The sequence below is a fragment of the Cyrtonyx montezumae genome, unplaced genomic scaffold (assembly GCF_038088225.1).
Source record: "Cyrtonyx montezumae isolate F1298 unplaced genomic scaffold, pur_monq_1.0 scaffold_11, whole genome shotgun sequence".
Classification (NCBI taxonomy): domain Eukaryota; kingdom Metazoa; phylum Chordata; class Aves; order Galliformes; family Odontophoridae; genus Cyrtonyx; species Cyrtonyx montezumae.
This window is the reverse complement of record NW_027071837.1, coordinates 14698798-14716726: the sequence shown is the minus strand read 5'-3', so window position 1 is coordinate 14716726 and position 17929 is coordinate 14698798. Positions and strand designations below refer to the sequence as shown.

At 36.9% G+C, this 17929-nt stretch overlaps 1 protein-coding gene across 1 annotated transcript in view; it reads right to left on the bottom strand.

Moving 5' to 3' along the window:
• TENM1 (teneurin transmembrane protein 1) overlaps nt 1-17929 on the bottom strand; it is a 302504-nt gene that overhangs the window by 205965 nt on the left and 78610 nt on the right. Inside the window, exon 2 of the mRNA XM_065729661.1 lies at nt 16584-16864. Coding sequence (XP_065585733.1) covers nt 16584-16800 — 217 coding nt within the window. The 5' untranslated portion in view covers nt 16801-16864. The remainder of the gene's footprint in view (nt 1-16583; nt 16865-17929) is intronic.

Here is a 17929-nt window from a genome sequence, read left to right as displayed (position 1 = left end):
TTTCACAGATCTTTGAAAAATTTACTTCTGGCATGCACGATCTTAACATAAAAACATCTAGTGGAGATGCTGCATAAACTTTTGATTTAGATTAAATAACTAAGTAAAATTTAGACCAACAAATCCCCTCTTCTTATTAATTCTGGAAGAAGAAAGGGAGAGCGTGTGCATGAGCCCTTCAGTACTTCCATTCACATCCAATTACATCCAGCTGCCAACCTGACATTGCCGAGAACATATGAAAGACATCTTGGCACATCCACTGCATTTGATTAACCAACTGGGGATACAGATTGTCAGTCAAATAACCTCTCTTTCCCCCAAAATCTCTTGAGGGGTTTGTCATCAAATGTTCCATCTGATCAAGAAATGGGAGATTACACTCACTTCAATAAATTTGGACCATTTCTGTTCCCTTCTTATTTCAAGTGTTTGCTTACCAAAGGGCTTTCAACGTCAGCAGCTCAAACGTGAAAGTCATCTATGTTGCTGTTTAAATAATATCAAAACAATGTAATGTAAATTACTATTTTTTGCATCTCTCATTTCTACTACATAAACTATTGTTTCAAGTGTTTAAACTCATTTCCCTCCTTTAGATCTTCATTAGTTTGGCTAGCATTTCCAGAAACCGTTTCTTCAACACTACATTAATAGGTTACTTAACTTTAAAAGACCTGTATTCTGTCTCAGTAACTAGAAAATGGGTCTTCTTTTTTGCTTTTACACCATCAAGATGCCCTAAAGTAACTTGCCTGAAAACAGTGCAGTAATTGCAGGTGTGAATGCCAATACATTGTGGCAATTGTAAATAAATAGTAATGATATTATGTGAAATTTAAGTTAAATATATAGTTCTTAAAATGCATTTTACCCTAAAATGCATATCATGGTTGCCAAGAAAAGATGAAAATCTCAGACATTTATGTCAGCACAATAAAGTTCCTAAGCATACAATATGGTATCTACAAAATTCAGGGTCATTAAAGTAGAAAAACTGAGCACAGAAGGGAACAACGTACTTCCAAGAACATTTTTCAGAATTACTCCAATAGCATTTGTCTTTATGCTGTTATGCTATTTAAATAGGTACTACGAGATGGCTTATTCCCTGTATATTAGGAGGGATATACGCTTAGAATACCAAGAGCTGTTTTCATCTCATTTTCCTCCTCAAGATTTGATATAGAGCTCCAAAAGTGGGAATAAGTACCATCATTCCTGTGCTATGCCAAAGAGAATTAAGTATGAGAATTCCAGAGTACACCAAATCAAAAGACTTCAGTACATTTTCACAAAGTTTAAACGTGCTGTGAGTCTCTACCATCTGTAACCAAAAATTTATCCAGTCTTTGGGAACAAAGACACTACACTAAGAAATACTTCCAGTATTTTTATGTGGGTAGGAGCACTTGACTACGTTTTCTTCTAACTCTATACCTTGTCAATCCCCTTGCCCTTTCTTAATGTGTGTTCTTTCTGTTTTAACATACCAAATAAGTTTTTTTGGGGTATACAATACTCATTTTAGCTATTTGAGTCACTGACTTTGAAAACACTAGGCAGCAATTTAAGCACATAGCATCTTTACCTTTCATTCTGACACAGCCATATAATAGATACCTAGGAAATAACAAGTTACTGACTGGCAAGCATCAAAATGTGATTGCTCTCCTTTCGAAAATGAGTAGACCAGCACCTGCTCTTTCTAATGCAAATCACAGATATAGTTGCCTATCCATTACTAAAACAAAATCTCCTTCATTGTGGAATAAACGGATACATTTATTCATGTAGAGGGTTGGGAGGCTGCACATCCAACATGAAATAGCTAGAAGTTGGTGACTAAATCAACTTTTTTTGGACAAATTCCTCCAGTGAAAAAATTTGTTTGGACCTCAACAGACTGAAAAGTACAGGAGGAATAACCCACAAAGGATTCTACACAGAGAGGGCTTATAAAGGTTTTAGCATCTGCCTGTGAGACATTTCTTGGGTGGAATACAAAATGTACAGCAGTGGCCCTCATGGCTACGTCTCTTGTATTCTGCTGTCATGACACAAAGCTCAGCAGCAGGCAATTGAAAGCTTGAGCGCATACCATAGGTTATGCAAAGCTACCACTTGGTAGAGTCAAAGTTATGAGTTCCCTCAGCAGATGAGAGTACTCTAACTCACAGAAAGTAAATCAAACCAAAAGAGCAAGACATCTCACTACCAGATTAGCCTACAGCAGCCCTGTAAACTCTTCCATGCCCTGAAGGAAAGCTTGCCATAGGCAGACAAACTAACTAAAGTTCAGTATTGCTGGAAATACTTCCTGCCTCCTTATTAAAAAATTCACACAGTTGGAGGTGAACTAATTGAGGTGGTGGAGACAGTAACACAGAAGGCATATAAAATGTAATTAAGCCACGATCAGAAAAGGGACACATAAGGGAGACAGCTCTCAAAATAGAAGACTCCAGGGAAATACCAGATTCAGGCACAAATGAGAGCAACTGTGCACTGAATCACACTCAAAGACATTTCTATATACAGCTAGAAGAATCTGTGCAAATATCAACTAAACACTTTGGCTACAACTTAACCAGAAAAATAAGAAGGAAAAAATAAGTTTACACTGAGATGACTTCCATTAGCTTTATTGCACACCACAGAGAAAGGTGTCCTGACAAGAAAAGGGCCCTATCCTGCACCTGAGGGATTCTGGATCACTCTGGGAATTTAAGAATAAGAACCCTACAGGATGAGTAACTGTCACAATTCTTTTGACTTCATTCTATCCAATCATGCTTTAGATCTACTTTTTTTGCTGTTCTGGGAGGACAGCAGCAGCCACTATAGTAAAAACCAGAGCTCACATGAGTAATTGACTATATTAAGGAAGAGGAAAATGAATAAACAGAAAGAAGAGTGAAAACATGTAATTTATAAACCTTATAGTTTTGACCTAACTTTTAATAAATATTCCCTCTCGGACAAAATCTGTCACCTGGAGAGACTCAAAGCAGTAGCCTACAGAATTTAGTTAAAATTTTTCCCTCAACCTAAGCTGTGTTAGTGAAAAAAACTGCATTAGAAAAGATACTCAGCCATGTAATGAATTGCTTTCAGATGAGGAAAGGAAATGCTTAAACATCCTTTTGTGCAAAGCTTTCTGTTATCTAACAGTTTTGCATTTAAAGAGATTTTAAAGCTTTTCTTCCACTTCTTTCTCCTAATAAACTTGTTTCACACAAGCCTGCTGAGTTCAGAGTCTTCATGAGTAACAGTTTCTCTATAGGTCACGAGTCCCATGTGGGCTTTGCCTTTCTACACATTATCTAGCCTTCAGTATTGTCTTATTTTCCTACCAGCTGCTACACATTTCCAGAGCTGCACCACCTCGTACTGTGCCTGATATTAGCCACAACAGTGACAGAGCAAATAGGAAACAAGCAGCAGATATAGAAATGTCTGCAACTGAAAAAAAAAACACCACACACACAAAAAAAACCCACCACCACATTTGCTTGTAGGAGATTTAATCACTTCTCTCTAAAAACATAGCAAGATCCCCTCTGATACTAACCAGATCGAGCTTTTACAAACTAGTCTCTCTCTTGTCAGTCAATGTGTGAAGAATGGAGCACTGAGTTAGATGTCCTTTAGTGACAGAGATTTCAGTGGAGATGATGGAATAAGGAAGTAAAGGGAAGTACAGGCTTGGATGTGGTGGCTCTGAACAGGGGGAAGACAGGGAACTGTAGTGCTGTAGAGAAGAAAACAAGCACAGTACAGAAGAACACCATCCTAATACAATCCACCTCTCTGAACCGTCTCTTCAGCAACAAGCACATTCAGAAGAATATGTACATCCCTCATTGCTGAAGTGCTTCCTCATAACTTTGGTCTACTGCAGTTCAAAATGGGTAATGTGTGAACAGTAAGAAGCAAATGGATGGACACCATGACAGAAATTAGGACAGCAGGTGGGAAACAACCTGCTGATGCACTGCTACAGAAAAATTTAAGAGATAGTGGCCGGCCAGAAAACTTCACAAGTCAGTGTTTTCCTGTTTAACACATTACTCTTCTTGCTTAGACTGGTGTGCTGAAATTTAATATAATAATTTCACAAAGGAAAGATAATAGCCTTTATTCCTTTTTTCCTCATTGAAAAGGATTTATTAGCCAATAAAATGTATTTTACACATAGAACTTATTTTAAAGGGACAGTAAAATAAAACTAAAATGTAAATACTTGCAAGCAACATTATTCCCATAGACAAACTAGACAAATCCATTCCTATAGCCAAATTAAAGATTGAGATTTTCTTTTTTGGTAACTGCAGCCATTGAGAAAAACTTCAAAATATTGGAATATAATGTCTGAATGCTCACTTGATCATAATATAATATCATAATGCATTCTAAATTGGAGCACCAAGTTACAGCAAAATAACTTTGGTTACTGTTTCTGTCCAGTGTGCTGTTACCACTCCATATTCAGGTTTGGTGTTCCTAAACCTACATGTAGTGTATGCAGGCAGTTCTTTAACCCTTGACCCGTATCTGATACCTCAGATGATGGAGCATCATTAAAGCATAATGAACCATAAGCTCCCTGCTGCCAGAACAGTGTCAGAAATAACTGCTGGTGCAAAGTTTGGTCTGAGTGAAGCTGTTCGGGGATGATAATAATTATCTGTCAAATGAATATTTATTACATGGAGGAATTCAAGATTGAATACTTCACTGCAGAGTGGGAATAATACTATGGAGAAGTTGGCCAAAGCCGACATGGCTCCCTTTGTACTGAGGTCTAGTGCAGCTGTACGATATACAGATGGGTGCCAGGAATTCATGAACTGGAGAAACAGCCTGCAATAAGCAGACCTATTCCCTATGTTATTCTACAAAGACAAAGCTGAAGATTGGCTAAATGAGCTTTTATATTCCTGTAGGCACGTTCAGCCCTACTGCAATAAATGCACTGTGGCTAATGTTCCCGGAAAAAGTAAATAGCATTGAGGTATCTAATGTCAGCCCTTTTTTGACTCCATAATTCCAAATTCTTCTCCCATCATAGACCATCTCATTTGCTTAGAGTAACAAGAATCTTCAGAGGCAGCCATTTCAGATGTGCAGCCTGTCTCTGCTGCTTTCTTCACCAGTGGCACAGGGCTGGGGCTACCTGAGGCAAACGCCTGGCGACGGGCTCAGAGGAACAATGGCCACCACAGTGGGAGCAAAGTATGTGAGCTTTACTTCTCTTTTTTTTTTAGTAAAAAAAAAACAAACAACAACACAAACAGCTAATGCTATCAGAATAAAAAAATGTCTGTGCGCCGGAAGTCCACTTTTTTTAATAAATTAAAAAAAAACCCACAAAGAATATGCAAAGTAGACTCAATTATTTTAAAGGATCCTTCTTTTCACTGCCAAAAATGAGCTGAGCAGCAACTTGGGATAACAGACTTGAGAAGAATCCAGGAGGATAATGAAAGAAAAAAGAAAACACTGTGTTTTCACTGGTTTCTAAGAAACATCCAGGGAAGCTGCAAAGCAGCAGTATTCAGGTGGGTAGAAATAACTAAACTGTAGTGAACACTGTAAGCACATGCGAATGAGATCTTTAAACGCCTGATCCAGGTGGGATAGGTAGGATATTAAGATGGACAAATGATTCAGTAATGGTGGAGGGTTTTTTTCCTTTCCCCATTTTGCTTTTATCTGCAAGTAAATTTTCAAAGCACAGAATAAAAGCAAATAATTAGAATCACTCTCCCCAAACATCTAAAGTCAATAGCCAACAATTAATTGCAAACATTCCACAAGCACTACTACAATAGCAGCTAAAACTTGCACTGCATCTGTAAGCCTAATTCTCACTGGTGCTAGAAAGAACTATATCCCTAGAATCAACAGTTCGATTAAGCCTTTGAGAATCCACATGCAAACCAAGCCAATCATATACATCCTACAGGTATTTCATTTCCACAACCACTAATTTATACATTACTGAAAAAGTACTCTCAAAGGTATGTGCAAATACATGCTGCATTACATCATTTGTAGTGTAATTTTTTATTACTATGAACAGAAATATTAGTTTCTGTTTCAGTAGTAAGAATAGCAAAGTCAAAGACTGATTGCATATAGAATTAGAAGAAAAAACAGACCTGTGTTTCTCACATTTTTATCCACAAGTAGCAACACAAATTTAATTTGATCCAGTATCTCCACAGATGTATTTTACAGAATGGTAGGTGTCTTAATCCAAAGACATAATCATTGTACAAAACGACATGACAAATAGTCTCTTAATAAAACCCAAAAAACAATATAAAAGTGAATGCATTCATTTATTAGGGAGATTAGTCCTTGAGACAGGAATTTCTAAAAGGCCATTAATAATTGCAATAATAAAATCTAAGAACAAATCCTGTAGCTAAGTTTAAATGTTGAAGCAGTAGAGACTGCGCCTCAAATAATGCAGGTAGAACCTGGACTATGCCACTACTCTGTGAGTATCTTACTGTTTGTACACACACGGATTTGAAAACTCCCACAGAAGGAACAAGAAGACATTACTGAAACATATTAAAACTAATTCATGCCTCCAGCTGAACAGAAAAAGTCAGTGCACATAGGACAATATGTGATCCCTATTTCTACTAGAAATAATTAAGTAACCACAAACTTTGTTCATTTCTTTACTCGGAGGAATTAAATGCACATACCAAACCTACATTACAGAAGATCAGATTATCAGTGGTTTGATATGATTTTTATTTAAAACATTTCTATGTTCTATTGCTTTGAATGTAACAGCATAGAAGTTAATTTTTTCTTTTTCCTTTTTGCCAATAGATGACGAGGTGAAATGTTCAAGTTACTAAACACCATTAATTTCATGCAAGTACTTGAACTGAAGGAAAAAAAAAATCAATGTGCTCAAAACTAATAAAATGCAACTTTCTTAAACAATGTCTGGAGCTCCCTTTGATTGGAATTCAAGAACTTTCATCCCTAAGAAAATTGAATGCATCTTTCACAGGCTACAGATGTCTGAAGAAAGAAAACCACAATTTCTTCTTATTATTTACCTCTTTCAAGTAATACTGACACTGTTGTGCAATGTCAGAAATACAAAGTTCTAAAGTTAGCCAGTAGTCCAAGTAAGTTCAAGTAAGCTTCTGTTTTTCAGAATCAGAAAAAAAAACCCCACAAAAAACCGACGTACTAATAAATTAAATGAATTAAGAAATCAACATACAAGTAAATGATCATTTACTAGATGATGTGAATTTCCATTTTTATAACTTTTATATATAACGTAAAACCTACCTCTTGGCTACATTTTACTAAATTATGCTGTTACAAAAACCCCATGTGAATGATTTTTGCCCTGTAAATGGTAATTATCAGGAACTCAAGATTTTATACACTTCTGAACACCGACCACTTCTGTCCTAATAAAATATCAGAAATTAGGTGAGTGTTAAGAGTTTCTGGCAAATGTTCCACTGCTAATGTTGCTGTTCACAGAAACTGTACACAAAGGAAGACAAAGCCATCCATACTGCAAACTGTTTAAGTTCTGGAAAACTTAAACAAAACTCTCTGATAATCTTGCCATATTATTTTCTTTCTTAAGTCCATTGTAGACAGTGTGCCTTCATTTGTACACTGTAAATTGTGCTTGAAATAGCGAGAAAGAACATTAAAAAATCAAAGAATAAAGTTTCCAATTCAGTGGGAGAATCAAAATAAAGAAAAAAGTCAGATGAAAATAAGAATAGATTAACCACAGCAAGCTTAAAAAAAGCAATAACGGTATCAACAGAAGTTCTGAAGAACAGCTTATGAGTCTTTAGCAAATTTGGCTCACTGTTTAAGATGATGATATTAATTGCTCATATAATGGCAGCCTTCTAACAGCACTGGCTATGTATATTTGCAAGCATGAGGATTCTGGCAGGGCACTGCCAGCTCCTGGCTGGCTATCCAAGAGGCAGCAGCACGTTCATGAGGCTGTATCGTGCCTGCTTTGTGATTCTTAGGGATGACATCTAGAGGAAAGTGTAATGACCTTGAGCATCTCTGGGATTTCCAAGGTGATTCACTGTTCCTTATTATTTTATTTCAGTTGTTTTAATTCTATTCTTATGAAGCACTCTAAAACTTCCAGGAAAAGTGCCCTACTAGTGAAGTACAATGGTTGAATTATGAGAAACATCACTCCCGTTTAACTGCTTCACAAGAAAAGCCCTGCAGAGTTTGCAATACACTTCTGTGTTAAGAAAGTGCTCACTGAAGGCAGGTACAGAGTATTTTCCACTCACAGGTATGCCAGAAGGCTGATTTTGGCACTTGAGACTCAAATACAGATTTGCTCCATTTCCGGAGACCACACCCAGCATTATCTGATTCAGCTTCTCTTTATTTAGCACATGTATCCTCTGCAGCTCTCAGTTTAAAACACAGCAACCAGCCTGGCTCCAAAGTTTTTTTCTCAGCATTTCAAAACAGTTCTTCTGAAACCAAAAAACTGACTTTGACTAAGTTAGCAGCAACGCTGGATCACGTTTTCCACTTACCAAAATAAACGCCCAAGAGACTAGGACTGCAAGAACAGTCCATTTCTGAGTACAGTATTTAAGACAGTCCCCTCCTTCACGTTATTTCTCAGTGATGTAACAGTTACAGATTCCAGTATTTTGTATTATCGTATTAGCACTGAATAAAGCAGAGTTTAACTTGACAAATGTTTACATTTCTTTGACAGTCATTTTCATTAGTTGTTATGTTAATATTTTAATCTGAATTTGCTGACTTCCTAATCTCTTGCTGATTTTCACACCAACAGTTTATATTTTGGTAAACAACTTTTCTAAGCTCCTGGGTGACAGTTGGAATTGTCAGCGCTCCCTGTTTTATTGTGTAACTGGTGCTTACAGTGGAGAAAGAATCAATCTGCTGGTGTTGAACATTACCTTATTCCTTTCAAGCTGTTTTTTCCATCTGAGCTAAAGATGCTTCATCCACTTGCAGAGCATTCCTAATGAGTGGCAGTCAGCAGGAAACTGATTTTTGAGCAGCTTCCAATACAAGTGTAGCTGTGAAAGGAGAACTTTAGATTTTATATCACATCCACAATTCATTTCACGTAAATACCTTTAGAATGAAGTTCAGAAGCATTTGAGCCTGATTCTAAAAAAAAAACCCACTAATTCAAGTTCTAAGTGAGTTAAGATATATCCACCCTGCTGCCTAACCAAAAACATTAGGGAATCACTGAGCTACTTCATGACAGTTCCTTATTTCAGGAGGTACAAAATCTTCTGCCAGATACATAATTGAGAAACCTTAGGAAGAGATGTTATTTGGCTTCAGCACCTGCTCCATGAATGAAAATATAAGCAAATCAGATTTCTCATTCCAGAAATTAAGAAGACTCGATGTTTCAAGGGTGACATAAAAGACACAGCAAGAGTACGCACTGTAAAATGCATTTCAAAACCCCTCAGCTCCTCTGCTCTGGTCCCAACAGATCCGGATTGCTTGGTATTTTTGTAGTTACTCTCCACTCCTGATTTTTATTTCAATGACTTCTGGCATTTTACACCATGGAAAACTGGTAATTTGAAGAGAATGGAAATTAGGACTGTCTTCTGTATCTGTACGCTGACAAATGGACTGTTAAGCTTGTGTAATCTTTGGAGAATGCTTTATTTTATTCCTTAGATTAGATTTGTTAGCGGGGCACTGCAAATGTGCTGTGATCCTTCTCTTATTTATTCCTTTCTCTGTAGTTGGTTTTTCTTCTGTTTTCCCCTCTGTCAGACATTCTCTTTTAAAATCAAAAAGATTACTTAAGAGAATGAAGCTATTTTTTACAATAAAGGCACTAAGAGGATGGTAAACACTGTAATGTTGGAAGCAGCACTACTGAAATGGTACAGGAGGTTACAAGGTTTTGTGATACCGTAAGAAAGCACCCACTTCCAGTCTTCTGGGAAAAACCTCTTTGTACATTCAGTTTACTCATGTACTTTGATTTGACGAGGGGAAGGAAAAGTATTCCCTCCCTGAGGTTTAAATGAAGCCTCAAAATCCAGTTTTCTCACTGCAGTTATTCCAAGGAGAGAAATTTCCAATTACTTGGCAAATCAAGAAAGACTGTACCAAGGAGGCCTGAAACTAAGTGTTATCTTTTTCCTTCCTTGGAGTCTGGCTGATACTCCCTATGCAGAAGAGAGTCTGCATTCCAGAAAGCTGCAGAGAAGAGCTCATCTCACTATTTTTCTCTGGGAGACAGTAACATCATCATCATTAGACCACAACGAGCCAAAGAAACGCAGCACAGCACAACAGGAATGTGTTATTTCTGTGAGAGAATGCAGTAGGAGGCAACACGCTAAAGCTTTAGGAGTGTGGATTCTTTTATTCTGCCTCATACTGAATCTTTTTTGAACAATGTGAAGCTCATAAACACTCAGACCAGATGGTGCAACACAGCAGCACAAGCTGGAACTTATTAGCTATTGCTTCTATTCATCAGTTTATGGCCCAGAAACCTGAAGGACCTTTAAACCACAGTCTGCCAACAGCTGAGTGAGGGCAATGTGAGGTATGGACTGTGTGTGCCTCTTCACACAGATATCATATCTGGGATTTGTTGCACAATTTTGCTCTAAATTGTGTAGGTACAAAACACACTAAAATTAAGATCACAAAAAAATTTCTAAAATTGGTCAGCTAATGTTGTAGACAATATTAAAAGTCTAAAAGTCAAATATTTGACATTTACAAACAAGTGAGAACTGAATCTGACAATACAAAGTGCATCAACGTACAAGCACTATTTAACAATAATATTTTACCAAAGTATGCATTATCAAAGAAAACCTTTTATATTTTCTTCCTTAGGTTATTGAGTTTCAAGGAAAGTACTCACAAAATAATTGGTTTTCTTTGTAATCAATCTCTTCCTATCTTCCAAATCTCAGTAGTGCTTCGTTCCACAATGCTGCAATCACCTCTCACAATAACTAAATAAGCAGCTGTACACAAATTACGAGTCTTAAAGGTTCAAACACCATAACAAGCCCAAACCCTCTGCATTAACTCCACAACTTTTATCATAAAGAAAACATGGGGAGCAGGATAAGTAAACAACGATACAACCAGAGTTCAATACTCTACCTCACTTGTAAAAGCATGCATAGCAATGGTTCTTCAAAGGGACACTTTTCCTCGTACAATTTTCTTTCCTTTTTAAGAACTAACCATCTCCCCTCCACATACAAACTTCACAAAAAAAACCCAAAACAACAGCATTTTCCTGTGACTTGTCTGCATGTTAATCACTTCTATAACACTCCGTTTTGATTGTATTTATCCCCAAAATAATGCTGGCAAGAGCTATACTGAACTGCTCTGCCACACCGCGTCGAACACCAGCTTAGCACTGACAATACTTGACTGCCATCTTCTTAACAGTAGTCAGAGTTCAGAGACGTCCCCCCTGGTAAAACATTCTCCCTTCATAAACTGCTCTTCATGGAAGTTTCAAAGCACAGGAGTCCTAAATTCACATGGATGAGACGCAGCACTCCTGTTTTCAGCAACGTTATGCCAAATTACACAAGCTGTAAATACGACTGTCAAATAATCATCAGTCCTAAATCACTTTTAGAAATGATGAACTTCACAGCCATTCTGTTGGCATCCATCTCCACTAGGAGACCTCCCACGATCATGAACTTATACTATGCTTGAGTATTATTCTAACATAAAGTAGAATGGAAAAAAAGCCAATAAAACTTGGCTTCTTTATCCTCATATATTAATAAAAAATGAAGTAATCAAAACAAAGAACACATGGTATTTGCAGCCCAAATTTGACTCTCCATGGCTCTACTACAAATATAAAATAGATCTGCTGGCCCAAATGGATTTGCATAATTCTTGAATCAGAGAATAGTACAGCTATTTTAAGTAAAAAGCTTTTGATGTTTTGCAGATAACAAAAAAACACCTAGACACCTTCTTGACAGCACAACTTCCTACCAGTCCTTGTCAGCATATCTTATATTTATGTTTCTAATGATAAATAAAAGTGTTATTGACTGGTCATACTTAGTTAAGAGTTGCACATGTTTAAATCTTCCTGACAAGCTTATATTTGCTGCAATGTAAAGTGCAACAAAACAGCCCCCTGGTTCCTGCATTACACACACATTTCTTCTTTTTCAGGGAATGTAAGTGCTATTGAGGGCCAGAACATGTCGGGTGCCCACATATCCATACCACAGCTGCAATGTTAGGGAGGAATGAATGTAGGAATAGGAATCTGATGAAAATGGCAGCGAGCTAAAAACAGTGGAATTGGTTGAAGGAAGATACTGAACAGTAGCTGAATCGATTTACCTCTCACTCCATAAGACAATTTTATATATCTCTCTGAAACATTTACCAGACTTTAACTCTGGTCCTACCTGTAGGGCTAAAAGCAGAAAATGACAGCTTTTTTGTGGAACACTCTAAAATCTCGTTGTCCAGAATACTAGTAATGAGGAGTTTTTCCACACATTTACCAGAAAAGTTTTGCTGTTGGATCCTCTTTTTAGGAATAACTCCAGTTTTCCTTGCCTATAATGCAGTTCTATATATCTGTCTTGCCAGAAAATACACGTTTGCTTAACCAGAAATTTACCTCCATATGCTCATTTTCTTAATCATCAATACACTCTATCATGCCAATGACTCAATCCCAGATGCTTATCCTATCAGGGATTCATTCCTCTCAACTAGTGTTTTCTACACATCTATAATTAGCCTGAAAGCAATAAAGCTTTTTTTGTAGGGCCAATATTTGTGGAGAGCAACTTCCTTCATGTCTACTTCGGTGGAAACAAAGAAAGCTGTGGAAGAAAACAGAGCTTAAATGATGTAAACGTGTCACAAATAAGCTAGAAGTGAAAATGTGCATGGTGCATTTGTGAGAACTTATTTCCTCACAGACAGGTCCATCTTCCTAAGCAAGAAAACATTTCTGATGGCTTCTGCCAATTCTACCCCAGCTCTTTTGACTACAAAACACTGTGTTTACCAATTCTTCCAAGAATTAATTTACAATGTTTGCCAGTATCCACAAGCTATATGATATTGGGTCTGCCAGGAATTCATAACGTCTTCTTGCCAGGATGAATTATTGTAGATTTACATATCTTCAGATAAACAGGATTTTGAACATTTTAGTAATTAAATAAAATGCTTTTTAAGATGCACTCATTATACAACTAGCATAGAAAATTCACTCCTGAAAAGTCTGCAGTGAGTTGTTAGGTGAACAAACCACAGCTGAGTCTGCAACATTCCATGGCATCATTTGTTAAATCTGAATTGTCAGATAACTAGAAGGTTTTGAAAAAACTGCAGAATTGCCACTGATCTTGCACCACACTCTTCAAGAGGGACATCAGTATTAGATCTCAGGAAGACCACCTAGAAATCGTTAGTTAAGCGACAGTCCCTCAATGGGTCAATTCCATATATACTGTAGATTTAAACTTGTGAAAATTGACCAAGAAACTGATCCTCTTTGAAGAATAAGGTTTGACATAAAATTTCAGGAAATGCAAGGAATACAAGAATAACAGAAAAGTATTTTGTGCTTGGGTATTGTTTTCAATGTGCAAAACAAAAAAAAATATATATTTTTTTCCCATATCACATGAGTTTTCCAACAAATTTTTGATATAAAGAAGATGTTTGAAAAAATATTAACAGTGCTATTCAGTACTGTAGAATATAATTGAGACCTCTGAAAATATTTTGAGCAATGTAAAGTTATGGTTTATACAGATTACCTACATAAGCACAGATATCCACACAATTTATATAACCTCAGATTTCAGAGCTTTCCACAGAAATAAATCCAGAATATGTAAAGTAATAATGAAATAGTCAAACTGCCCACACAGAAAAAACAAAAATAGCACTTCAAGAAATTGCAAAGATATATCGAGATTCTTAGATACGGATCACGTATGTCATGTTCTCATGTACAGTAATGGAGACAGAAATTCCAGTTTCCATACACATCTGAATGATTCTTTTCACAAATCAAGATCAATACGAATATATACGTCTACTTTTGTTCTTGTTATAAGCTCCTCTGTAGTATTATTCTGAAACAATGCTCTTCTCACATTCCATCATTAGAATTCACATCTGACTGCTGTCTCACCCTTCATCATTATCACTTTATCCATGACTGTTACTATGTGCCTGTTTTCTCAACTATTCTCACACCTTCCATGCACGAAGTTCACGGATTTCACCCTCATTTTGCAACCCATTAGTTCATCACCTACTGGGTACTATTTCAGTTGTAGATAGTGGCTACAGAAGAGCACCTAGGTATGCACCATCCCTAGCGCTGTTCAAGAAGCGTTTAGATGAGGTGCTAAGGGATTTGATTTAGTAGTTGGGTAGGGATAGTGATAGGAGGATGGTTGGACTAGATGATCTAGAAGGTTCTTTCCAACCTTATGAACTTATGCAACTATGGATATCACTTTAGCTTTAAAATTTGGAGTTTGTTTCAGTTTTAAGCAATTCTTCAGTCAGAAACAATCTTAAGAAATTGCACAGTACAGCATTCTCCTTGCAGAACAATCCCTTTTGGAAAGGGGCTGTTTGGTTCCCATTTTTAAATTCCAAAGCTGTGCCAAACATGAGAACAACTTTGTTATTCTGAGAAGGAACTTTAGAAAAGGAAGCCTTCCATGCACAGTCTAATGGATTCATGCCAAATTCACAGTCCAAAATGGAACCTGCTGTTTTCCTAAGTACTGACTGAGCAAATACCAATGCTCACCAGGAACTCTAAAACTCAGAGCACCCACACCATGAAGCCTAGCTGCCCTTTTGAAAACCGTACAATAATACTGCAACCAAATCAAACTCTGGATGAAGTCTAATTGTTTACACTCAGGTTTGTAACTTTTTTTTACTCTTGTATGAATTTTGAACTCAATCAGTTGAGGTGCCTCAAGGTAAGCAAGCATTCAGCTGTTTCCCTACACGCTGGCAAACTACCAGTGGGCTCAAGAGCTTTTCTGCAACCGTGAACACCGAATCTTACTGCAGTTTGATGCATTGCTTCTAAGAAGAAAAGCACAAAGGCTTTAAAATAGAAGTCTGCAAATTCATATAATATCCCTAAAAATAATTTGCCTTGAAAAACCTTCTAGCATGTATTTCCAATAAAATCATTTTACAACATGAGTATAAAATACCTGTTGGCATGCTGAAGCATCAGTTTGATTCCTAACACACCAGTCCTGAATAAGCGAGGTAAGTTCACGCCTGACAGCTTGTTGCAGAAACACACACTAATTTGACTTTCTCCAAAATTATTAGCATGACTGCTTAGAGAAGTACTGTTCTGGAAGAATAAATTTAGCACGACACAGACTGGTTCCCTAAGCCTACAGCTGAGTGATTACAAACTTCATGCATTTGTCTAGGCCGCCAACACTACAGCTAACACAGGCCCCAACAGCAGTCAACTGCAGACAAGCAGCTCTTCAGAGGCCTGGTCAATGCAGAGGTTATGCTTCCAGTGCTCCAGTCATCATGAATGAGGTAGCTTCTTTAAAGAGGTCTACAGGTACGTTTACATCATCTCCAGCCACAGCAATACAGACATATCTTCATTAACCAAGCTTTCCCAACAGGAGTGCAAAATGAATTGAACAGGTTGGTGAAGTTTTCTACAGAAAACTTTGTGAAGATTTATATTCATGCTTTTGTCTTCCCCAGTACAGGAGAGAACACATTCACATGCATAGAGGTTATCTCTGGCAGCTAGCTAATTATTCTCCCATGAATTACAGGTACTTTCAGACAATACCAGCACTATAAAAGAAACTTCTCTGTAGGGAAAGTTAGAAGACTATATGAACTATGTAGCTCAGCTATTCTAATTTTTGCATTAATTTACACATCACAGAGGAGACAATTTTTCCATCTTCAAAAGCATGTTTGTGATTTTCTTGTCAAAAAAATGAAAATTATTTTAATACCTAGAAAACTAGGGAGAGCTTTTGCTGAGTGAGGGGTGGAAGGTTGTTTTATTTTTCTTTAAAGAGAGTACATAAGTTTTTAGCTGAGAAATAGTGGGCACGTGATAATGGATCAATTTAACTATTTTCTTGAAGACATATGCAGAGACAACTCACAAAATCAAGCTGATTTTGTACCAGAATCCACAGAACGCGTGCACATGTAATAAATCATTAGCCAGTCAGTGTTACTGAGGAGTGAGTGCTAAAGAAAATCTGTCCATCAGATGATGGTCTCCAGAATGCCACTAAGTCCATACTGCTAGAATAATACTTCTAAGACAAAATTCCTGTTATTTCTGATATAATGACACAGTAAAAAAAAAATCGTTAAAAAAACAGGTTACTGCTTCATGCCTTTATAAACAAAATGTCTGCTTGCCTGCTAACTTCATGATATTATTTCATAGTAACCAAAGTAATTTTTGTAATTAGTAGATAAAATTAAAAATTTACCTTGTGTGGATTGGTCAATGTTTTTTCTTTTCCTGCTTTGACTGTTATAATTAAGTCTTAGCTCTTGGCTATATTCATTCAGAGTTTCTCTTGAGTCGTAAGATTGCCTTTGCTTTCTCCCATCTTCACTTTCATCTGAAGAACTTGTGTAAGTTAGATCCACTTCATGTTTAACTTTTGACAGCGGCTGGTAGGGTTTGCAGTCCATCTGCTCCATATCTCTGACTGAATAGGCTCAAAATCATGAAAACAAGCAACTGGAATTCCTTAAGGAAATAGTCCTGGAGAAAAAGCAAGCACAAACAATAATCCCATTCAGTTATCATACTAAAGAAAGACCAATTTTATTTTCAGTCAATATAGATCAATGAAATTGCATAAGAATCTCTATGATTCAGGAAAAAAATTTGAGTCTGTCTTATTTTGCTGTTTGTTGCTGTAAATGTTATTAAAATAACAGAAACTTTAAGTTCTAGCCCACTACATCAAGCAATAAACATACCTTACGCACAGAATATATTGCCTATTTTGTGTTAAAGACGTTGAAACTGTTACTCTTTCTCTAATGAAATATTCATGTACATTTATTCTAAGTGAAAATAAAATCTTAGTGATTTTAAAATTAGTCAGAAACCAAAAAGTTCATTGTTTTGAAGTATTTTCCTGCAAATAAAATAACATCTAATGAAGAATAACAGAGAATGATATGATGAAGAATAACATTTCTCACTCGAGAAAACAGTCAGAAAACAAGAAAATGCCCCTGTGTTACTCTAAAAGAGCATACAGTGGTTCAGGAAAAGGACACTTCCAGATTGTGTGGGCATCTCAAGAGGAAGCTTCCACCCTGCAGCACAACCCCTCTGATCCTTTGCATCACCTGTCTAAACTCTTACTGACATGGGGGCCATGCTGATCCTCAACAAAACCTTCTGAACCCCAACTTGCAGTTCGGGATGTCATCAAAACAGTGTTTAAATCCAGCAGCATTAAAATCAAGTGGGCTGCAGGTGCATGTGCAACTGGCGAAACTGTACAATCCTGCTTTCCTGAAGCTGTTCCCATCATGCATTTTAATATTTAAGTTTGCAGCTTCATTTAGACTAACAGGTGGCTATTATCTTACAAAACGGATGTAACAAAAAGAAGGCTGCAAATATCAATACTAGATGACCAAAACCAAACACATTAAACAAGATTTTACTTAATGAAAAAGTCATTTCTCACAGCTTCATACTGATTTTAAGGTCAGCAGCAGAGAGAAGTAAGTTCATGCCTGGTCTGTTTTCAGCCCAATTTCCCATCTGCAACATGGACTTGTAAGCCCACATGTTCTCAGCGACCAC